Source organism: Danio aesculapii, chromosome 12 (assembly GCF_903798145.1).
Source record: "Danio aesculapii chromosome 12, fDanAes4.1, whole genome shotgun sequence".
Taxonomy (NCBI): domain Eukaryota; kingdom Metazoa; phylum Chordata; class Actinopteri; order Cypriniformes; family Danionidae; genus Danio; species Danio aesculapii.
In genome coordinates this window covers 21,765,074-21,790,069 of record NC_079446.1, presented here as the reverse complement: position 1 = coordinate 21,790,069, position 24,996 = coordinate 21,765,074, and the positions used below count along the sequence as shown (strand labels likewise).

The 24,996-nt window shown below is 36.4% G+C and overlaps 1 protein-coding gene across 2 annotated transcripts in view; it reads right to left on the bottom strand.

The window, feature by feature from the left end:
- Nucleotides 1-24,996, bottom strand: part of neurl4 (neuralized E3 ubiquitin protein ligase 4) — a 53,263-nt gene that overhangs the window by 18,604 nt on the left and 9,663 nt on the right. For both annotated transcript variants that reach the window (XM_056469637.1, XM_056469638.1), the window contains exons 2-16: nt 18,817-19,327; nt 15,667-15,732; nt 15,135-15,565; nt 13,508-13,619; nt 12,765-12,853; nt 12,599-12,671; nt 11,657-11,930; nt 11,396-11,577; nt 11,169-11,254; nt 8,577-8,739; nt 5,618-5,828; nt 5,437-5,513; nt 3,416-3,494; nt 3,116-3,285; nt 2,871-2,999 (exon numbers count right to left, since the gene is read on the bottom strand). In XM_056469637.1, coding sequence (XP_056325612.1) covers nt 2,871-2,999; nt 3,116-3,285; nt 3,416-3,494; nt 5,437-5,513; nt 5,618-5,828; nt 8,577-8,739; nt 11,169-11,254; nt 11,396-11,577; nt 11,657-11,930; nt 12,599-12,671; nt 12,765-12,853; nt 13,508-13,619; nt 15,135-15,565; nt 15,667-15,732; nt 18,817-19,327 — 2,653 coding nt within the window. The remainder of the gene's footprint in view (nt 1-2,870; nt 3,000-3,115; nt 3,286-3,415; nt 3,495-5,436; nt 5,514-5,617; nt 5,829-8,576; nt 8,740-11,168; nt 11,255-11,395; nt 11,578-11,656; nt 11,931-12,598; nt 12,672-12,764; nt 12,854-13,507; nt 13,620-15,134; nt 15,566-15,666; nt 15,733-18,816; nt 19,328-24,996) is intronic.

Below are 24,996 nucleotides of genomic sequence, written 5' to 3'. Positions count from 1 at the left end.
TAGGTGAAACTGGTTCAGGGTTTCTGCAAGTATTATGAGGCTTTATTTAATATATTTATAAGATCCTTTAAAACCAACTGATTTTTCATGGGGGAGAAAAATCTAAAGTAAAAACAATACTGCAATATGTTAAGTACTATGCATAATTTCTAAGGTGAACATGAAGTATATTAATAGCAACGTTTTAACATAAAAAACACTAAATTCATTTATAATTTAAAGTATGTTACGGTTTGAATACCACTGATTCAACCACTTGAGTGTGAAAATAACTTTTCTTTCTAATCAGACCTATTGTATATAGTATCTACAGTATATACCTCTACGACAGTGCTGTTCAACAAGTTGTAATATGCTATAAGTACAACACCTAATGTGCTCCCTAGACATTATACACAGTGAAAAATAGCTATATATGAGCAATATCACACAAGTAGCTGTGCGACATGGCTATATCAATACTGGTGGGAGGCGTGTCCCACCAGTGACGATATACAGCCATATTACACTGCTACAAGTGTGATATTGCGTTTATACAACAGCTGTATGGCATAATCGTGTATATAAAGAAGAAAATCAAACACGGAGAGTCTCAAAACTCTTTTGTATGAGGAACTACTTTCTTCCGCCATTAATTCACATCTGCAGCTGACACCAGGGCAGCAGAAACCGTTGCTACTTCACATCCTTTTAGAGCTAGTATTTGAACGATTCTCTGGCGTAATGTCTTAAGTGATAACAAAACTGGTGATTTTGCTCACATTTTAAGATTGTAAGGTTGAACGGCATGAAATGCCATCAGTCTACAGAGATTTCCCAGTATTTCTCTTTTGCAATTGGGATATCACAATAATTAACCCCGAAAAAGCCAAAGAAACACAATCAACACCAGGTTACTGTTGTGTTTGCAATAAGGAAATCTGCTAAACACAGATTATATTTTAACTAACTAGGCGCAAAGTCTGTAGCGCAGGGTGCAAAAGCATTAAGAGCGTATCCGAATACACTTTTGTCATTTTAAAGATAGGAAAACACGCTCTGCGCCACGGTGCATGGTCTAACAGGGTTGAGCTCATTCTCTTAATGAGTTATGGGTGTGTTTTGAGAATAAACCTATCAGAGTCTCATCTCCCAATCCCTTTAAGAGTCAGTTGCATCGCTCCATGGCGCATTTGCTATTTACATGGCAGACTTTGTGAGTGGAAAAATTGAACACTTCAAAACAGTTAAGAAAACAGTTAAACAGCATCTGCAGCAAGAGAATAATGAGCCTCCTCCATTCGGCCTTTACTTTCACTCTTAGCTGGTCTATTGCGCAGCCTATTTTAGTTCCTCAAAATAGCAACGCGGCCAGCAATGCGCTTTAACACACCTCCTTTTTATGATTATATATTTTTATTTTGCTTTTTCAAAAGTTAACAATACAGAAGATCAAAACTAAGCAGCAAACAAAGTAAAACACACACAATATATAAAATAAATAAGTAAAATAAAAATAAATAAATAAAAAGGGAGGAGATACAGTGTAAACCAGTGGAAAAAAACTATTTTGTCAAATCGAGTGATGTGGTATTGTTTTAATATAATTAAAAAATGGATTCCAAATCTTTTTAAATAATTCACCCTTTCCTCTCAAAGAATATGTGATCTTCTCCAATGGTATACAGTTGCAAACTTCTGAGATAGACAGTCCAATTGGTCTGTTTTCCATTTTAAAGGGCACCTATGGTGAAAAATCTTCTTTTCAAGCTGTTTGGACAGACATGTGTGTAGGTATAATGTATAGACCTTCATAGTGGGGTGATATAAACACACCCAGTCATTTTTTTCAATTTAACAACATAAAAACGGTGGACCAATTGAATCGGTTTTTAGATCAACCGCAACTTGACGTAGGAGTGCTCAGGTCGGTGGCTGTCTGCAACGCCCAGCCATGACTCAGGACACTTCTTATTTCTACCGCGCCACAGAGCGCCATCTTAATAATTTCATTTTAAATAACATGCGAATTGGTGCGTCCGGTGTGCCGTGTCGTGTCTCTGAGCGGCGCATCCGGTGCCTCAGTCAAAGTTAATTCAGTGTGCGTGTTTATTAGTCTCGGTGTACAAGCTCAGAACTTTAAACTAGCACACAGTTGGCTCTAAAACTATACACAAATGATTTTGTGCTTGGTCTGTGTCCGAGTTGTACACAAACGGCTGAATGCTGGTCCTCTCACTCATGTTGCTTCTCTCTGTCTGCCTGTCTGTTGCCAAACACAAATCGGTGGAGCTCTTGGCTCCGCCCCAATGTAACGTTGATCGGGAAGTCGAAACTAATTTTCATGTGAAGCAACACACCCCTAAAACAGCGAGCTGTGGACACGCCCCCAACATGACACTTTTTAACATTATAATCAAAAAATCTGAATCGTGTTTTGAACTGAACCTAAACTGGCACACTCAGAAGAACCATAATATTAATATTAAATCATAAAAAAGGGGTCAACTATGTGCCCTTTAAAGCAATGCATTTTTAGCTATTGACAGCAACATTTCAGTAATTTTAATAGCATGATTATGCAACACGCCTCCTTTTTAGACCAGAATCCATAATTAGCTCTAATCCATAGCTCTAATCCATAGCCTCTGCAAAAAGCCCCGACCTTGTTCATGACAGACATTTGTCATTTGTCTTGTTTTGACTGTGTATGTTTGTTTTTTTTCTCCCAAAGCTTCAGCAAACAATGCTGTTTAATTTTCAACTAAAGAAAAACGTCACTTACATCTTAGATGTCCTGACATTGAGTAAGTCATTAGCAAATGTTCATTTTTGTCTGTCTTCTTTTAAAAGTATTACTGCCTTAAAAGATTACTGTGAAAATACAATACCCGGGGAATGTATAGGGAAGCTCTTTTCTGTGATGTTACTGGTACACAGACTGTTATCCAGTGGACCAGATGAACTTGTAATGGACACTTGCACACACTGACCATAAAGATCGATCACAGCAAACAGTTCTAAAAAAACAAAACACACACACACACAGAGAAGAAATAATCAGGACGACAGAAGACATTATCAAGATGTAAAATAACAGCGCTGCAATAAGTTTGGTAAGCTAGCTGAAAATTACCTGATGGCAGCCCAGTACAAGCTACACCCTGGTCGAGGCCGTTGATAAAGTAATGCAGGTCTCCAGTTGCTGTGCGCATCATCCCGATCCTGGAGCCCGTGGTCAGAGAGTCCAAGTCACAGCCGTAGTTGTTCCTCATGGTATTGCCATCCTGCATGATCGCTGTGCCACTAGAGATAAAAAAAGAGCGAAGACAGAAGTCAGATATCTGCTCTGACAGCAAAAGTACTTGTATAACTTGTATACTTATACAAGAAAAGGCTTTGTATAACATTGAGATTCTAGTAAACAGTAGTGCACCTCAGCATCCATGTGTCATAGTCAATATCAGTCATCGTATTTGGAAACTCCAGTTCTTCGGGTCTGATCGCTGTCACTCCTGTGCAAGAACACACAAAGATGGACATTTTTTTCCATTCATTTTTATTATTATTTTTCTAAGTACCAGTACCTATTTATTGCTAAAAACCTAATTATTTTGGTTATCAGTGTTTTCGAAACAAGTATTCTTCTACCAGAAAAAAAAAATTTCAGTCTTACCAAACTGTTGTAATGAATCAAAGACACTACTGGTAAATCTGTGGTATTTCTTAGGAGAATCTGAGGGATTTCTATCAATCTGAGATAATCCTGATTCCCACTCAGTAAACCTGAACTAGTGGTGTTTCTTTAGAAGATTTTTGATAGTTTTATGTTAGTGAATCAGTGGTATTTTTTTAATAACAGAGGTATAAGATCGAGATTGCTGTGCTAAATTAATGGTATTTCCTTAATTAATCAGTGGTATTACTGGAGTCTCTGGTGTTACTGGTGTTTCTGTTGCAATTGGTATTTCTTTAATATCTCAAGCTTGTACTAATCAGAGGCATTTCGAAGTAAATCTGAAGTATTTCATAGTGATTCTGGGGTATGTCTTTGGCAACTTTGTAAGATTTTAATTGAAACAGTGGCACTTGACAATAAAAATAATACCTCAGCATTATAGCCCAGCCTTATGCTGTTCGAGTGCTTCTGGAATCTACATGGGGCATTCGTTGGCCATTTGTTAAAGGTAGGATCAGAAAAGACTATTGAGGTATGGGACTTGTCAGAGCTCGACAGGAACTTTATCAGTACACGGATCAGTGGATCATGGATCAGTTTCTTCCTCCATTTCACAAGTGTAAGTGCATTACCATGATTGCCTGCTTGTTTTCTCTAGCTTGCAAATTATGTATTTAATTGTGTTTTGTTACTTGTAACCGCTTGTACTGTATCTTGTTAACTCTTTATATTCTCATATCGCGTCTAACGTCACCTTGAAAACGCAACGCACGACGCTTTGTTTACGGATTTAAATGCGTTTGTGAGCTCGTGATCCACTGCCGTTTGTCGTTGCTATGGCCACCATCAGATGTTCCTACACATGGGCGGTAGTCAGGTTTCAAAATAGTTCAGCTGTTGCCACTGTGTGGATTAATACTGAATGTGTGTCACTGTTTTTACTTATGGGCTCACACACATACCTGCCAACATCTGTCCCTGAAAATTCAGGAGACTGGGGGGGTTAGGTTCGGGGGTGAGGTGTCTGAATAACACTCTTGAGAACCTGGTACTGTGTACTGTGGTGTTAGTAACTACTATAAAGCGTGTTTCTGGCAGCCGCTGCGATCGGATCCTATACAATGTTGGCGACCCGGAGGTTTAACTAACGTTTTTTACAGACCGTACCAAAATGCTGAGGACCGGGGGGTGGTTGAAATTACGGGAGTTTTCCGAGATAAATAACAAAATGAGTGAGTGGCTGGAGATGGGTCTGAAATATGGGAGAATCCCAGAAAAAAAGGAATGTTCGCAGGTATGCTCACACATACCCTCTGCACTCTGACTACTTCAATATTGTTGATAAGCTGTGCTGGGCATTGCACTCGGTCTTGCGCTGAACGCTGTCGACCCATCGTAACAGACTGTCATCGGTCAAATCAGCGCAGATTAGCTTCGCGCTAAGGAGGGATTTAGGAACAAATGAGTCGCTGAACGAATCATATGGGAGTTGCTGGGATAATTAGGTAAAAATAAAAGCATATTATAAGACAATGAAAGTGTTTTTTGACCTTGCATGCATATCAGCCTGTTGTTGGAGACCCTTAAAACCAAAATATGACCTTTTTAATGTATAATAGGGGCTATTTAAGTGAATAAATGGTTCAATAATAAGTAAACAAGTTATGTGAAATCACATAATGTTGAATACTGTGGTATTTCTTTTGTCAACTAACTGCATTTCTTTAGTAAATCTGTGGTATTTCTTCACTGAATCATGTTGTTTCATAATAACTGACCTGCTTCTATAGAGCCTGACCAGCGATCCACCATTTTCTGAATCACAATTTCAAAGAGCTCTCCTTCCCGAAGGCACCTATTAAGACAGACACACAAGGATAAAATATTAATGCCTTATCTATTAAGATCAGGCAGCAGGATCTAACCATCCTTAAGGTTTCATGCTAAAACAAAAGTAACCTGTTTGAAATGACGATGGCATCATTAAACTCGCTGCGGCAGTTCTGCCTAAGTGCTGTTCGGCCACCGTTGGTGATGACTGCGTTTGTGCCGTGCAGCTGATGAAAGCGCAGGTCATTGGCAGCTGTGGCTCCCGAAATTGAACACGGGCTACCAGGGGACATGGCAGTGGGACCCTCGGAGCTGTCGTCAGGCAAGGGAGGGAGATCAGCTGAAAGATAGAGAGATTTTTTTTATTATTAAAAGTCTGTAGACACTTAGCAATTTCAGTGTAGGGTAAACAATTTACAGCATTTGGAATGATATCACAAACTGAAAGGCTCCGAGTACATTGTGGTCACGAGACACTTTGTTAAAGCAGTTTGCAGAGGAAAAAAACACTTGTGGTTACAGATTTCTGTATTTTTAGATATCGTTGGGTACTATACATTACATCGAGATATTAAGAAGTTCTATATTGCTTGTGGGGCAATATTGGAAAAAAATCTAACATTACGATATTTTTTATTCCGCAACATATATTGCAATATGAATACAATTTTACTAGATGAGTTGAATAACTATTTGGAAAGAATTTAGAATTTTAGATTGACTGAGATGTGGAATGCATGAAATATAATAAACAATCTGCAAGCATAGATAAATTCATTTAAGAAAAAGTCTCGCACTTGTGTGGTTGTTACTTGTTCAGACTTGTCCAATGCAGTATAATGGAGCTTACCTCACATAGTCCGTCCTTTCTTTGTGTGGTATTGCTGGCCATTAATAATAACTCAATAAGTAACCACATTCCTAATCAATGTAGATATGTTTGATTGAGTGTCATTGTGTATTTTGGTTTAAATCGCCTCAGGAAAAATATTACATGAGTAAACAACAGCAGCGATGCACACGTTCTAAAAACTCGCTGGGTTGTTTGTAACCTAATATGATTATTTGTTCTTATCAACGCGTTGTTTGCCATGTGTTGTTGAAAAATTGTATTCAGTTTGATTAGCATATTTATAACGATTATAATGAGCTCTCATGTCCGCTTTGTCACACAGCGCCTTCAGTTAGTTTCAAACTCACAGTTAGTTTCAAACCCACGCGAACGCTGGGAGAACGTAGGGAGAACATGCAAACTCCACACAGAAACGCCAACTGACCCAGCCGAGGCTCGAACCAGCGACCTTCTTGCTGTGAGGCGACAGCACTACCTACTGCGCCACTGCATTGCCCCTTTCATCGATCATTTTTCTCGCAATTAACAGCAAGAACGAACATAAAAGCTTTGTCTGATTGACAAGCAGCACTCGTGTGTGTTCAAAACAATATAAAACGCCAAATATGATGAATTTATGCCTCATTTTCTAAAGTAATACTATCTGTATTTAGTTTTTCGCTTGTACGGTGGCTCTGAACTGTCAAAACACCTCTTAACCTTTTCAACTGTCAAAACACCTTTTCAGACATTGTATATTTCTGCATATGTACATTACTGTAACATGTTTGATTCAAGAACATTTGAGCTGGTTTGAGTTCTTTCATTTTTATTTTACTTAAAGTATTATTATTAAACTCGTTTGTTAATTAAGTGCCATTTTGTTATTTAACCAATTACTTTTATACAACAGTCAAGTTGCATGTTAATTTGCTGTGTGAAGAAAAGGAAATACTGTATTTTTGGCATGCTATAAAATCATGAATATAGGTCTATATATATATATATATAAATAATCAAATATAAAATAATACTGCATAGTCTTTATTGTACAAACAATTCAATCAAATTAATTGTTATTAAATTAAAAATGGTACGATTTCCCATTAAAACCTTCACACAGGCCTCAAAAAACACTAGCAAAATGGTAAATTATTCTCCAGACTAACATTGCGTATACTCACGATGTGACTATGATCCTGAATGATAATGAAAATCTGATTGCGAATGATCACATTGTGATATTTATGCTGAAATATTGTGCAGCCCTAATTGCTTGCATCAGGGAGATGCTAAAATTGCCTTTGAATGCACATTCACTTTTCACTTTCGCTTTAAAAATATCGCAAGTTAACGACATCTGGTGGATATGTGTAGCTCTCTGGTATTCTTTAGTTTTTGCACCAACAAAGTATTGCTAAATGAATTGCTGCTGATGTAAAGTAGCAAAATGATGCCATCTGTTTATCACATTTGACAGAAAAGATATCTTTGCAGAAACTGTCAAAAATGAAAATTACCTCATGAGGTTTTAAACATTTATGAGTTTCATTTTTCTGTTAATCACAAAAGAAGAGACTGTGAAGATTGCTGGTTTCTGGCCCCCAATGATTTCCATAGTAGGACAACAATTTGCTATAGAAATTAATGTGTGCTAGCTAGCAGCATTTTTCAAAATATCTTCTTTTGTGTTCAACAGGGGAATGAAATTCAAATAGGTTTTAAAGTGAAGGATAAATGATGGCAGGATGATCATTCTTTGGGTGAACTCTTCCTTTAAAACTGCTGAAACTGAAACTATAACCAAGTTGTTATGATTGGGTTTTTTGTGTGGCCATGTGTCAAATATTTATTTTTTGGAACATACAGATGAAGTCTGAGTTATTACCACCCATACCAACCCGGTTTATTTTTTTTCTCCAATTTCTGTTTAACGACACTACTATACAGCTTAAATTAACATTTAAAAGCTTAACTAGGTTAAATGGGCAGGTTAGGGTAACTAGGCAAGTTATTGTAGGGGGGGCAATAATTCTGACTTCAACGGTATATTTAATAACTTGGACACACAACACATTAATATTGTGGGGGGTCATACTATATAACGTTTTAGTGTTTGTCTTTGCTGAATACCACGGAAGATAACATGCTTTTACTTTTTAAACAATTCCATATTAATGTGTAATACCATTCAGCCTTATTTCAAGGTGTCTACCATCCACCAATTTCTTTCAATGCCATCTTTATTGCTCTTACCCATATCATCCATGATGGTGGCCTGAGCAGCCTGTCCATACAGATCCACTACTGCATACACGCTGGGCGGAACATTCCAGGCAGCAGGACCTTGAGGCACTCCATTCACAAAGAAATGCAAACTCCCATCTTCCTTTCGGACAACTCCCACCGTATCTCCAGCCTGCAGACATCCACATGAAATATATGTAAAATCCTCCAATAGCTAAATCAAACTACTGTATTTATCAATGCTTGCACTTGATTGGTTAACCAGATGCACTCCCTTACAAAATCATCTTAATGTATCTAAAATTATAAATTATTTCCAAATGGAGCTATTCATTTTATCTTGTGAAATTATACTCGATATGGGCAATATATATCATAGAAAAAAGTCAACATTTTCTGCAGCCATTTATCCTACTAAAACATGTCTATTTAATGGTCTCTTTATGATGCTTCAAACTTTAAGCTTCTACCTCAGATCTTGCAGCATCTTTTTGTATTTCACTGCTTGACGTACTGTTGTTTAGGATGAGATCTGTGTTGTGTTTGTAAGGTGACCATGTGTGTTGTGAAGAGTGCTTATACGAATAAACTGTATTACTGCTGTTATTAGTATTACTATTACAGGGTATATACAGGAAATCAGATATTGAAATAAAATAACTCTTAAGACCTCTTTTAAGACTCTTTCCATTTACTTTAAGACCTCATAACCACTTTAGGTTTTAACCGGTAACACTGATGACATTTTTTGGTGATGACATTTTAACTTGCAGTATATTCGCTGAATAATCTGAAGAAAAATTCTAATCCAGCAGGTGGCGCCTACAGAAATGGAAAAATAACCGCGTTGACTTGGTTACTGCAGTAAACAAAGCAGCGTGATATCAAATCTAGTAAGATTTAAAAAATTTTATAGACCCTTTTCACATTTATGGGTTTCTCAGTAGCGGAAGGAGCCAAAGTTGGGTAAACGCAAGAGCGCAGTGAATGGGAGAGTACAATAAACAATTTTTTTTACAATCCTATTTGCTGAAATGATAAAAGAAACACACCTCAATGGTGTTATAGACTTTCAGAAAAAAGGAAAAAATAATGTGAGACTGATGACGGCAGCCAGAAGAGAGAATAACGTCAAATTTACTCTCAGCCCCATAGATGCTGCATTAGAAACTCCTCGCATAAGCGGTAATTCTTATTTGTAGTTTGACGCAAAGATGATATAATACATTTATACATTTTTTAAAAATCTAAATATTAAAAACTTCCAAGGATTTAAGGTTATGATGACCATTAAACGCTTTATAATGTCTTGTGAAAAGGAGACCTTTTTCTTTGTTGCTACATGGAGGGCGCCACAGCGACCAGCGCCTTCCAGTAGGAAGCTTCAAACTTTGTTTAGAGTTGTCATCAGCAACAGCAGCGCTTTATCAGCTGGTTATTCTCGATCTGAAAGTGGGTGTCAATACTGTTTTGAGTGGGATACGGAGTGTTTTTGTGATGAGCTTTGATTTCGAAAGATGCGTGTTAAAGCTGTTATGCTTCTGTATGAAGTGGTTTAACGCTTGAGAGAAAAACGTTCTCCTAACTCAGTGTCTGCCATCAGATAAAAGTTTGAAATAGAGTGTGAGTGTTCTGGACCTTCTTGAAAAGAAGGTTACTGATACTATGTTGGCTGATTTGCATGTTGACTCTAATCAGGAGCATTTTATGTTTCATTTATTAAGTTTGTATTGTGTAGTAATTACCTGGTATGCGTTTTTATTTTAAATTTCAAAATGCCGCTTTATTTTCACTTAGTAAATTTCAACTCTTTCAATCAATGTGTTAGTGGGACAGTACGTATGCGTGTCAAACATTTTGGTGAATTACATTAGTTTGGGTTGGTTATATATATTTAAAAAAAAAGAAAATGTTCCCTTTAAAGATGACGATGCTCTGTTTAATTGCCACAAGATGCCGTCTGACGATGGAGGTAAAATGATTCGCCGCAGTTCTTTCCATTTACATTAGATCGCATTTTGTAAATGATTGGTCCAGGAGGTGGCATGGATCAGCAGTAGTATTAGTTCAAAGAAGCAAGTATAATAAATTAAAACTATTGTTTCAATGCTGTTCAAATGTGCCATCAAGCTGTCGACCGAAAGTTTAAAGCATCATCCTTACGCATACATGCAAAGCATAATGAGTAATTTTGCGTTCCATGAAGAAGGTCTATAAACTACATAGCACCCCAATTTTTGCAGATTAAATTCAGGCAAACTTTAGCATACAACTCTACATTGTACAATCAAACATGATACAAAATGTAATACCTTGGAAAATAGCATTTAAGACTTTTTAATATTTTTGTAAGGGCCTTAAACTCCTCTAAATTGATTTATGATGTTTTAATAATTTTTAAGAACATGTATCATGTAATAATGTAATATGTACTGTAGCATGTTGTATAAAAAGCTGTCTGAAGATTCTCCTTTCAGTTCCACAAAATCATTAAGAAAATACAGATTCGCACTGACATGAGTTTTACATTTTATTTTAGGCAAACTTTCTCAAATTATCTGAAAAAATATGCAAAAAGTTTGAACTGGGCTTTAAACTCACTTTTAGACGGTCCAAATTGTGCCCGTATTCATCCAGAATTGTAGTTCCATTGTGCATGACCCCATTTCCAGTCATCATCCAGGTTCCTGTGGAGATAGCGAAGCAAAAGATTAGCCAACACTCATGCATTTTACATTTGATGCCACTGGTAACGTGGCCTTGAAATCACAAACACTTTAATCAGTCAGCTGTTCTTTCACTTGTGACCTTTTGCCTCTGTATCTTACCCGAGCGCAGGTTGGTCATGGTTGACGGTAGCTGAAGATAGGCAGGGTTATGAGTCGTCACACCAATCTCTATGGAGCCAGCCCATTTGTCCACCATTTTGTCAATGCGCACCTGGAAAACCTCATTGGAGTGCAATGGACGATTGCTAAGCACAACACCATGGTTGAAGTCATCCGTTGCGCTGCACCAGAGAACAACATTTCATCGACTGCCCCTTCACGTCAATTAAATAGAGTAATTTTGGGATTTAGTTAACTCACTGAGGTCGTAAAGCAGTCCGTCCGTCGCTGATAATTGCGGCCTTCTGCCCACAGTTTGGATGGAAGAGCAAGCGGTCTGGGATATCAGGCTCGGGGGTTAATGAGAGCGCAGGTCGGGGTCGACCCACATCAGGTGACAGCGCCCTCATGATGGCGTTATTGCGGCGCAAGCGATCACTGTGGTTATGGTTGTGCACAATGGTGACTTTAACTGCCATGCCATAGAGATCCACCACTCCATACACTACAGCAGGTGTCTGATTGGCTGCAACCCCTATAAAATCAATGCAGAAAAGTAGTTTGGAAAAATGTGCGTGTGAATTATTGTGTGATGCATCACTCTTGTTTGTTGTGACTTAATTTCAAACATATAAAGAACACAATGTTAACAAATGAGAACTGTTCTGTCCATTGAGACATGTACTTTGAGCTTTCATCTGGGACTTTTATTTTGAAAATTACCTGACCGATCAAGAACCAATAGACACAATAAAACAACAATTCAAAACAGAACAATATTTACTTACACATGTCCAAAAAGAAGGTGGAATAACCATACTGTACACTTAATTAATCCTTCCACTATCATATCAAACCAACCTCACAATTATCTCATCTCAATCCTATCTTAAAACATTAATAAATAAACACACGTTGGTTTATTTATGCCCAATATTAACACACCAATATTAACATAAAGAAACATACATAGAAACATATAACCAATGTGGGATTAGATCGCATCCTTCTGATTGCACTAACAAATTCAATCTAATTCGTCTACTACTGGCGTTCCCCTAAGGCTCCGTTCTGGGCCATCTTTCATTATTTATTTACAGCCGCTTGGCCATATATTTAGAAAATATGATATACATGTTGACAAAACCCAGCTTGACCTGTTTTCAATGTTCCCTCTAGGCTGCATGTCTAAACCAGTCTCACCTTGATCAATGCCATTAATGTAGAAGTGCAGTGCTCCACTGGCTTTCCTCATCAGCCCAATGTGATCTCCCTCCTATAAATGACATCAGAAACAATTAGTAATTGTGGTCATGTTGTGCACAAATAAATCAAGCCATCGTATTATGGATCAGATCAGTCAGCTTACCTGTAGTTCATCCAGGCTGAATTCACAGTATTCCCGACGAGTCCCTTTCCCATTGGTTAAAATCCCACAGCCACTCATCATGATTGTGCCTTAAAGGTAAATAAATGTGATGAATTCTGTGATTCAGTTATTTATAGAGAGTGATTGGACAGTTGAAGTCAGAATTTTTAGCCCCCCTTAGATTTTTTTTTCTTTTTTAAATATTTCCCAAATGATGTTTACCAGAGCAAGGAAATTCTCACAGTATGTCTGATAATATTTTTTCTTCTGGAGAAAGTCTGATTTGTTTTATTTCGGCTAGAATAAAAGCAGTTTTTAATTTTTTAAAAAACATTTTAAGGTCAAAATTATTAGCCCCTTTAAGCAATTTTTTTTCTCGATAGTAGAACAAACTATCGTTATACAATAACTTGCCTAATCACCCTAACCTGCCTAGTTAACCTAATTAACCTAGTTAAGCCTTTAAATGACACTTTAAGCTGTTTAGAAGTGTCTTGAAAAATATCTAGTCAAATATTATTTACTGTCATCATGGCAAAGATAAAATAAATCAGTTATTAGAAATGAGTTATTAAAACTATTATGTGCTGAAAAATCTTCTCTCCGTTAAACAGAAATTGGGGAAAAAAATAAACTGGGGGGCTAATAATTCTGACTTCAACTATATATGCTTGATAGGTACATAGTGAAACGTCTGTGAACAATTGTGATTTGATTATATATGGCTGAATAACAACGTGTACCTGAGCGCAAATTGGTCATTGTTGCAGGGTAGTCAAGATTATTTGGGTTGTGGGTTGTCACTCCAATCTCAATGGAACCAGACCATTTATCCACCAGTTTGTCAATGCGAATCTGAAAAAAAAAAGAAAGTACTTTATAATAAATTCTTTATAGCTATATTTACTGCTACATTTCATATACATATATAAACATACAAAATAAATTCACTGTATTTCTCCTTAACTTAAATTTGTTTGACATAAATACTTAAACACTTAAATGAGACAATACTTTGCAGATTAAATATACTATACAAGTATAATTTTTGGTAATTACCAAATAATCTTAATAAAACACTGCAAAATTAAACATTTACTTTGTTTAAACCATTAGTTCAACTAAAAAAAAGACGTTTAACTAAATAAAAAAGTAATTTTTTACAACATTATTACCTTTAAAGGTACAGTTTCTGATTGTGGACTTTTTGTTTTGCTTAAGCCCTCAACATCATCAGGAGCCTCAGGTATTAATTGTGTTTTGCCTGTATAAATATTTTATTCACTTTCAAAATGCTGGTCACTATTGATTTGCATTTTATGAGTCGCAAAAGACCACTGAATCAGTTTTAAACCATCTTTAAATGTTCTTCTGAAGAATCAAGTCAACTAAATCTTGCACCTACAGCCTGAGAGTGAGTAATTTAACTTATCTTTTATTAATTTTTTTTTGTCTGACCTATCCATTTAAGGCCAAATCCTTCACATTACATTAAAGGACACCTATTTTACCCCGTTTTCAATATTTAAGATAAGACTTTTGTGTCTCCAGAATGTGTCTGTAAAGTTTCAGCACAAAACACCCATTATTTATTATACCTTTCAGAATATTGGAATGTCAGAGTGTGATAAACAGCACAGTGACAGACATGAAGGAAGGAGATCTCACGTAACCTTTGTGAAAAAAAACTACCGTAAGACCTTCCCCAATGATTATTTGATGTATTTGTTGTGGAGTTGATTCAAGCCTTTCTGCGAAGATCGGTCACACACAATGTCATTACAAAGTTCATGCGCACACACACACAGCGCACGCATTTAACTTTGCACTTATGTTATGTCCCTTATGTTAACGTCCACAAACCGGGATTGAAGCGTCTTCTTTTATAATTGTACTGACATGCAGCTGTGGTGATAAAAATAAAAAATAAAGACGGTAAAAATCGATGTAATTTATTACATAAAAATTTTTTTAAATCTTTTAAACTTGTAAAACTCATTCTTGATCACATTTGATGATGATTGATGATCACAGAGAGCTGAACAGATCTTTTAATCCCAGTTGCTCTGCGCACTTATGCTGTCTTGTTGATATGTTTATAGGCGTTAATATGGACACAAGTTAATTCACGTCTGATAATCAATTTGTTGGGTGAGGAAACCGCACTCCTACAGCACGTTGCGGTCAGCCTCAAAATGGGAGGGACTTGGATCCTATTTTACCGTCAGGAAATAAAAAAAAAGAGACTTATGTTTACATCACTTCAATATGACTGTGGACATTTGACACATTTAATTACAAACAGTTGTTTGCACTAACAATTCTCGTAAAAATTACAACTTACACCTGTCTGAATGTAACAAGTCATACCTCAAACATTTCGTTGTGCCTGAGTGGTCGATTGGTCATGACGACTCCATTATTAAACTCATCCAGTGGTCTCCTTCTTTCAGCCGTCTTATTATTGTTGCTCAGTTTGATCAGCGTGCCACACTTCTCATGAAACAGCAGTGCATCGTTGGTGGTCATTCCACCAGTGCCCACCCCTAGTCCTGCTGCCCCACCAGAGTTGCCCGCCGGGCTGCTATTGCTGCTACTGCCTCCACCTCCACCTCCGCCACCAATGCCACTGTCACTTCCTGTTCCTCTGCCTCCACCGTTACTTCCTGTGCCACCCCTCGAGGAGTCAGAGCCACCACCTCCACCCCCAACACCCAAATCCTCTGCACCCTCATCCTCCGAGCGATACAGAGACACAATGGCATTGTTGAACACATCAAACAACTGATGCTCTGTCAAAACTGTGAGAGAGATAAAAAAGAGCACAAAAATACAGTGAAACACAATGACATTGAAGATTAAGGATGATTAATAAACACGAATCCATTCTAAAGTAACATACCACTATCAGGCTCAAAGTTATTTGGAAATTTGTCCGGCCGACTGTGCGTCCTTGACACCTCAGGCACTAAATGAGAAAAGGGAAAAACATATATTAAAATTGAGACAGTCAAATATTGAAAGTGTACATGACACATTAAAGTCTTTTAAAAGTCAAAAATTGATGTGCCCAATTTTTTTAACTATAAAATTACTTGATAAACCACCAGGGTTTATTATATTAGCATAAGAGATCCCCCAAAATATTAAAATCTCATAATTATTTTACACTTTTGACAGGAAGTATATATTTTTGTCATTAGATATTTATCATCATTTTATATATTTATGTAATGTATAATTTAAAGCACCACAACTGAACATTAACAAGGAGTTCAGCAAAATTATTTATATATATTATTATTACACAGAGCTACTTAAGTTTTCTCATAAAAAAATTGTTAAATAAATAACTGATATACAGCTATGGAAAAAACATTTAGACACCACTTGAATTTTTTTCAGTTTCTCTTGGTATTAGTAGGCCTGTCACAATAATCAATGTATAGACTTATCGCACAACACATGGACATGACCTCAATCATTTTTGGTGATGCAATATACAGTTGAAGTCAGAATTATTAGCCCCCCTTTAATTTTTTATTTATTTATTTATTTTTTTTCCAAATGATGTTTAACAGAGCAAGGAAATTTTCACAGTATGTCTGATAATATTTTTTCTTCTGGAGAAAGTCTTATTTGCTTTTTTTCGGCTAGAATAAAAGCAGTTTTTAATTTGAAAATTTTAAGGTCAAAATTATTAGCCCCTATAAGCTATATTTGTTTTCGATAGTCTACAGAACAAACCATCGTTATACAATGACTTTCCTAATTACCCTAACCTGCCTAGTTAACCTAATTAACCTAGTTAAGCCTTTAAATGTCACTTTAAGCTGTATAGAAGTGTCTTGAAAAATATAGTCAAATATTATTTACTGTCATCATGTCAAAGACAAAAAAAATAAGTTATTAGAAATGAGTTATGAAAACTATTATGTTTAGAAATGTGCTGAAAAATCTTCTCTCTGTTAAAAAGAAATTGGGGAAAAAAAATAAACAGGAGGGCTAATAATTCAGGGGGGCTAATAATTCTGACTTCAACTGTTTATCGCCCATTAGGGCTGGGCGATATGGCAAAAATGAAATCCAAATAATTATTTTCTTTATTGAACGATAATGATATATATTTCGATATAAGTTCTTAATGCTTCCAGATTTAAAAGAATACCTCAACAATGACTGAAGCTACAAAAATGAGCGTGTCCATTAAATGGCATTACATATTTTAGGCCGATAAATCTTCGGATGCCCGAAAATTTGGTGCATCTCTAATATCAACACACTTCAAGTTTCCCATTGTTATACATTTCTGCTGTGTGAGGGTCTTAGATCAATATAGAGTAAAAAAAAGTCCAGAGTTTATCATTGTTATTGACATAAATTTTATTGCGATTCGATATAATATCGTTTATCGGCCCAGTTCTATCGCCCATACATAAAAACCAATTTCAGCAACATTTTAGCTGACTGTTCAATGTCTCCATCTTTATTGGAGGTGTCAGCATCAGTATGTTTAAAAAAAACACTACAGTATTTACTATAGTATTACTTTAGTATATTTTCATGTGGGTGTCTGACAACTGAAAATAGATCTGGTAGCAGATATCACAGCCGCTGTAACTTTTTATTTTTATTTATTTAGGATGTGCATATTCACATTCTGATTACAATGCCAAATTATTAAATTGTTAAAATGATCATAGTTAAATTAAATATTCTTAAGAATAAGTGTACTTACATTGTCATTCTGGCATTATATAATGAGTGGCATAAAATGGTCTTAAAAATGGTCTGTTTCTCGCAATATATTTTGGTTTCGTGACAGGCCTAGGAATCAGACATATACCATGGTATGTGTTGGAACAATATTGAGATCTTTTTTATTTTTTAAAAAGAACTGAGAACATTTATTAATCTATATAAATATTATATATATATATATATATATATATATATATATATATATATATATATATATATATATATATATACAGATTTTTGTTTTGTTTATGCATCTGGGGCTGATGTTGTGTTGCGCGCTGTGGAGCATGCGCAGGTCTCTCTCTCTCCCTCTAGAGCTGCGCTTGATTGCAGTCCAGCTGTGTTGCGATAGAGGGCGTATATAAGCTGGAGGATAATAACAAAGGACGGATCTTTCTGCTCGATGCAGGTCGCAAATCTCCGTTGTCGTTGCCGCTGTTGCTGTTGTTCCGAGCGTCTCCTATCTCCTGCCCCAGATTGTTTGTTGAATTAGCGGTGTGTTTGACTGATTTGGTTAGCTGACAATGTAATTTTCTAAACTGCTTGCCGTTAGATCTGAGCCTGTGTGATTTTTCACTTATTTAAACTATATATTATTTTTGGATTTAAATGGAAGCTGTAGGTTGGGAATCGCCATTTACTTTAAAAACGTTTTCTCCTGGTTTGTGGCAGGGAGGGAGAAAGGGAAGTTTGTTGTCATTTTATTTGGGCTACTTTTATTTGAGCAGGTAAGTCAGGAATCTTTCCCCGCACGTTAGCTGTCTTTTTGTTTATTATTTTGGGCCTGGATTCCCTTCCGAACAGATGCTTCTAAGATCTTTTGTTGTTTAAAAAATAAATAAATAAATCTTGTTATTTCTTGATAAACCTGTTGTGATCATTGTAAGTTGGGACAGGAGAAGGGAAAACCCAAAATTGAGTATTTTTAAGTTTAATTTATTTATTTATTTACACTTTTGTTATTGTTCCCACCAACCCTAGACTGGTCGGGACGCAACATAACGCAGAAAATGACAGTGTCATTACAGTTATATTACAAAATTACAGGTCAGAAATTATAACAAATGTTTTCATTTGTTATGACTGAAAATCTGGATTATTCCACAAAACATTGCCTTCTTAACTGGTCTAAAGTTAAAACACTGGGATGGTGTATTACCTAAAAATAAAAATAAACATATGAAAACATGGAACCGTTTCTCAGTGGGCTCTCAATTTTTTAAATAGCTTAAAATACCAGATGTAATATTACATAATTTCCATCATTCTGTACGGTGTGAACTCTTTTTACCTTCCTCCGCTGATCCGTTCATCCGCTCTGTGGTAGCAGCAGCTGCAGTCAGTACAGCAGCTCTATCATCATGACTACGACAGGCATCTGCCATAATGGACACTGCCTGCGTCGACACAATCTCATCCTCCACCTCTTCATCCTCTTCACCCTCCATTTCAGACGGCGGTTCACATGACACTACAGTCACTTGTGTGCACTTCCCATAGAGGTCCACCACAGCCCACAGTCGAGATGGAAGTCCACTGGCAGCGGCGCCGCAGTCCTGCCCGTTCACCCACAGGTGTAGCTCTCCTTTCCCGTTCCGCTGGATGCCCACGCGATCTCCTTCCCCAAGCTGGTCAAGATCCCGACCGTACTCCTCCAGGACCGAACGGCCGTCCTTCAGCACAGAGCAGCCAGACACAATCCACGAGCCCCCTTTTAGCCCTGTGGCGCTGCTGGGAAATTCCAGACCGGCTGGGTCCAGCGCCGTCACACCGATTTCTATAGAGCCGCTCCAAGAGTTCACCTGGGGATACAAATGTTAGTTTTATTAACAAAACATATAGGCTGAAATAAAAATATAATGACATATATCAATTCAGCTACTCAACACCCCCCTCCCCTGCCATCTCTACAATCTGGGGCATCCAATGAACAGAATTTAACAAAAAAAAAAAAGTACAGCATCAAGAATGAAAGATAACCAATTACACAAAATAAAATATTCATTCTGGGTCCTCATCATTACTTTGTGCAATAAACATGGGGATATTGCAGCTGTAGTCCAGATCTTTAATGTACACACATGTACCAAGTTCACTCAAGCCGTGGACAATTCCAACATTATAATGTTCCGAAGTTGTACCAATCACTTGTACATGTCCAAGTTAAGTGGAGGAAGCCAATGTTGTGCTTATAGATTTTTTTTTAAGCCAGCTAGCCAAACAATTTTTTGTAGCTTGGTAAGATTCAACGTAAAATCATCACTCAGTAATAATGTCATTTAGTTTATGTTTTTTTTAATAATCTGGAATGCTCTGTGATTTATATCCCAAACAACGTGATAAAGATAATTCAAAGCATCATAATTTGAGAAAGAGGACAATTTGGTAACACTTTAAACATTCCGTGAATGAACGTCGCCTCGTGGTTCCATCCCTAAGAGGGAAGGGAAGAAATCACTTTCCCGAACTCTCGCATTCAATCTGCCCAGTTGGTGGAATGAACTCCCTAACTGCATCAGAACGGCAGAGTCACTTGCTGTCTTCAAGAAACAACTAAAAACTCAACTATTTAGTCTCCACTTTCCTTCCTAATCTGCAACTGCCTCTCTGACTATACCACTAACTGTACTCTCTCAAAAAAAAAAACATTACTAATGCTTTGCTTCTTAGACTTTACACACCTGAAACTCGCCTATAGCACTTATTCACTGCTGCTCTTATAGTTGTGTAAATTGCTTCCTTGTCCTCATTTGTAAGTCGCTTTGGATAAAAGCATTTGTTAAATGACAATGTAAATTTGGTCACAGTTAATGCTATTAGCTACTGGCTGATTACCTGCCAATTATTAAGATATGAACTGTTCATTAGTAGTTAGAAAGTATGATTTAATTCTGCATCCCTAATCCTACACATAACATAATCCAAACTTCTTCCTTACTAACTATTAATAAACAGCTAATTAGCAGTTTATTAAGCTAGAAATGTTAGTTATTGGTTTTTTAGTACAGTGAATTGTGACCTGTTACTGATTTTTTTTTCATTATTCATCCAGTGTATTTTTTTGTTTCATTTTTGTAATGACAGTTCAGACACAAAAAATAAAAAACAATCACACAAAAACCTGTATTAATTAGCCTATATAGTAGTTAAAGACTTCCAAACATAAAGAGTGCAGTTTCAGCCAAACAAAAGTCTGAGGGAAGAAAGATTAAAAAAAAAAGAAATAAAGAATCACTAGCAAGAAAATACTGACATTACATAGATTGTCAAACAATACATTACATTCTCAATTATACGGCATGTTTCCCTAAGCACAAAAGCAACACAGTAGAATGTCTTCTAAAAGAAAATAATTATTAAAATATATAACTGCAGACTAGACATGCAAAACTATCTTCAATGCTTGTTAATGGTAGTGAGCATAACAAACATTTTTCATAAAACATCTTTTTAAAAATTGATCCATCAAGAATGATGTTTACACCAACTCATGACAAAACATTCAAAGCAAAAATGTGAAACTCTTATTTCTGTTCATGAAATTACACTTCTGTCCTGTTAAAACAACTGTTATGATGAGATATAAAAACTCTGTAATACTTACCTAACACCTATAATACTTTTAGCGGTGAGACTACAGTTCTAGACAGACCAACTTTGTTATGCGTCCACCAGTGTATTTCCTGTGTGTGGAGTTTGCTCCAATGTAAACAGTACTTTGTGGATGGTTACTTCCCTTTCTGGAATCTTCTCACACATATTGCACTAAAGTTAGCAGGTTTATGAGAATTATATGGTCATATGTTCAACACAGGAAAGCCTTTTAACCACCAAGTACTATACTCTGAAAACAGTATTTTAATATTTACTCATGGGAATAGCTTTGCCCCTAGACCGGGCCATAAGCCATTGTTGTTTGCTTTAGGGTTAGTTCACCCCCCAAAAAACTCCTTTATTATTTTCTCACCCACGTGTTGTTCCAATCGCCTGACACTAGTTTTCATCTTGAGATATTTTAGATTAATTCCAATAGCTCTCTGCCCCTTCATAAACATCAACGGTGTTGAGACTTTCTAAATCCAAAAAACCAACCAAAAATATTGTCAACTTTCCATCTGACTTTCAACTGTAATACAAAGCTCCAAGAACCCTTATGTATTCAACAACAACAAAAAAATGTAAAAACACATTTATTCACCCAAGTTCTCTCTTTAGCAGTGCAAGATCTGGTCGGTGCATGTGTACTACGGGTAATACAATACTTTAAGGCCCAATCCCAATCCCAATTCTACCCCTTAGCCCTTCCCCTCACATGAAGGGGTATGGGTGTCCCAATTCTCTTTAGCTTGAAGGCGTAGGGCTAAGGGAAAGGGGTGGATACCCCTTCAAACAAAGATTTTTCACCACCACACTTGAAACCAAGGGGTATAAAATTTCCCAGAATACACCATCTACAACAGCAACATGGCTGCACACGGAAGTAAGGAGATGTTTTAAAATATTCATAACCGCGTTCGTGTTTTTCAATCATGCTTTTTTTTTTTTAAAACATAATAACATAATATATGCCTTCAGTGATTTCTTGAAGATAAATACAAAAAAATAATACAACTGGTATGACTACGGCAGTCACCATCGTCGATCTCATATGAAGCAAGTTTTTGATTGCGATGACATATGAAGACGTGTGCAGGTGTTGTAGTGCTGTCCCATTTCTTAGCTGTAAATTTTGAAGCCCTTCCCCTTCACACTCTGTTTCAAGGGACAAGGGGAAAGGGTGTACGCGAGCGACAGTGACCGTTGGCGACCAGGTGGGTGTGTCGAGCAACGCAACAAAGTTGCGAATCTTTCAACTTTATGCAAATGGAGAGTGACTTTCTTGACCGACAGGCATGTGATCCTCTCTCAGCTCACTCAGAGGCCGGTTGTATTCGTGCTGTATATAACTACACACCCCTGCCTTTAAAGCAGGTCGCCTCCCAGAGCAAAAGCCAGCTACAAAGTCGCTGCTAGTCTGAATGATGCATTAGTGTTGCACTGCTGACTCTTATGGCAATACATTGTACTGCCTGAAGTAAGCTTGCACAATAACCTAATGTGGAAAAATATACTGTAAATATAATATGACAAATGTTATGACAACAAATGTTTTTATGCTTTTTAAACGTATTTTAATAAGTTAATCCGATTTTTAACTTCATATTTTTAGTGAGTTTGACTAATTTAAAGAGCACCTATGATGAAAATAATCTTTTGATAGCTGTTCGGACAGAACTGTGTGTAGGTATAGTGTCAACAGTCATATTAAAATAAAATAAACACAACTAGTCTCATTTTTTACATTTCCTGATGTTAAAATAGGACCAAAATCCCAGTGATTTTGAGGCCCACTGCAACATGACATTGCAGTGTGGTTTTCCCCTCCCTCCGATTTGATTGACAGGTGCCATGTTTCTATAATATCATGTATACACATGTCCACAGAACAGTCTTTTGCAAAGAAACTGGGATTAGAATATCTGTTCCAACTCTCTGTGATCTTTTTTTTTTCAAAGTTTAATAACTTAAAAATGTTTTTAAAACAGAGCATGTTTGTAATAATGACCGTGAAATCCGTATGTAAATATTAACCGCTTTAATCACCACGGCTGCATGATGTCGGTAAACGTTAATGTGTGTTTGTACTGTGAATTGCATTAGTGTGAGACTCATAGTGTCAGGAAGGCTTGAATAAACTCAACCACAAATACATACTAACTTGCTATTTTGACTAATAAGCTGTATTTCAGCTTCAACCGAGTCTGTCTCTGTCACTGACTGCTGTTTATCTGATGTAACGCATGATGAGAAGCAGACACGCACATGAGAGCGGTGGGCCAGGAGAAGCAGCTCATGTGCATTTAAAGCCACAGGCTACAAAAACAGCTACACTGTACTTAGTCAGCAAAATGGGCAGATTCTGGAGGCTAGAATAAATAATCTGATGGGTATTCTGAACTGAAACTTTACAGACACATTTTGGAGACACCAAAGGCTTATCTTACATATTGTAAAAGAGGTAAAATAGGTGCCCTTTAAGTGAAAATGACAAAAAAAAATTCAGCTGATTTAACTAAACAATTTAAGGCAGTAAGATCTTTTTACAGTATAGACATTGGGCGAACAGATAGATTTTTATAGATTTTTTATACACAAAAGTGAACCACTAAAGTCACGTTTTGATGGTTCCTTTTCTGGACTTCGAACATCCCTGGACTACTGTTGTTTATTGAGAATGATGAAAGAGCTCTTGGATTTTATCTAAATATCTTAATTTGCGTTACAAGAATGAACAAAAGTCTCAAGGGATTGGAACGACATGAGAGTGAGTAATTAATAATCATTTTAATTTTTAGGTGAACTAACCCTTTAATCAGTCTACAATGGAGATCAAAATGAAAGTACAACAAATATTTTTATAAAATAACACGATTTTTTTTTTAAGTAAATATCTTGCACATGCCACAGGCACCAACTCCAAAGATTTCATTAAAAATATCACCATCACCCTCCATTCAGTGAACTGTTGTCTCTAAATTCTGCATCCTCACCACATTCCTCAAATGTTTCTCTATGTGGATGGTATGTATGTAGTCTGTCAGTGAAGCAGGTCATGTGCATCTGGGTTAAGGCTGGCTGAGAAGAGGGGCAGGCGGCACTGATAAAGTCATTTCTCTAATCTGGTTACATAAGTGACCAGTAATCTGCTTCATTGTCTTGTTCCCTCTCTGTCTAGAAGTGAGGAAACAGAACTAGAGAAAATGAAGAGGAAACGGACATATTATCAAGGAACAACATGAATGATGCTGTGAGCTTCCTTTCTCAGGCCTCATTTCCACATAAATCCGAAAGTCAATTCTTTTAAACATTAGACAGCCTTTTATATGATTCAATCTGACTAAAACACATCCTCTGCTGAATCCATTTTCTAAGTAGGATTTTGTCTAAGAGCTGACTGACTGAAGGATGATGTCACACTATAGCAGAACTGGGATTGACAAATCATAAGATTACTGGACACATTTACTAGTAAATAAATGGATCATTTCATATTTGAAAGCACACAAGAAATTGACAGAAAATATCACAACGCTACACTGCAAAAAAGTACTCAAGTCTAAATATCTAACTAGGTTTCTGCAGGTTTCACCATGTTAACTTTAAGACATTTTAGGACATTTGTAAGGCCATTATGAGTGAAATTTTAGGGCTAAATATACAATATAATATAATATAATATAATATAATATAATATAATATAATATAATATAATATAATATAATATAATATAATATAATATAATATAATATAATACAATACAATATAATATAATATAATATAATATATTATAATATAATATAATATAATATAATATAGGGCTAAATGATAAGGATTTTTTCTTCGAGTATCCCAGTTGGAAAAGATTTTCACT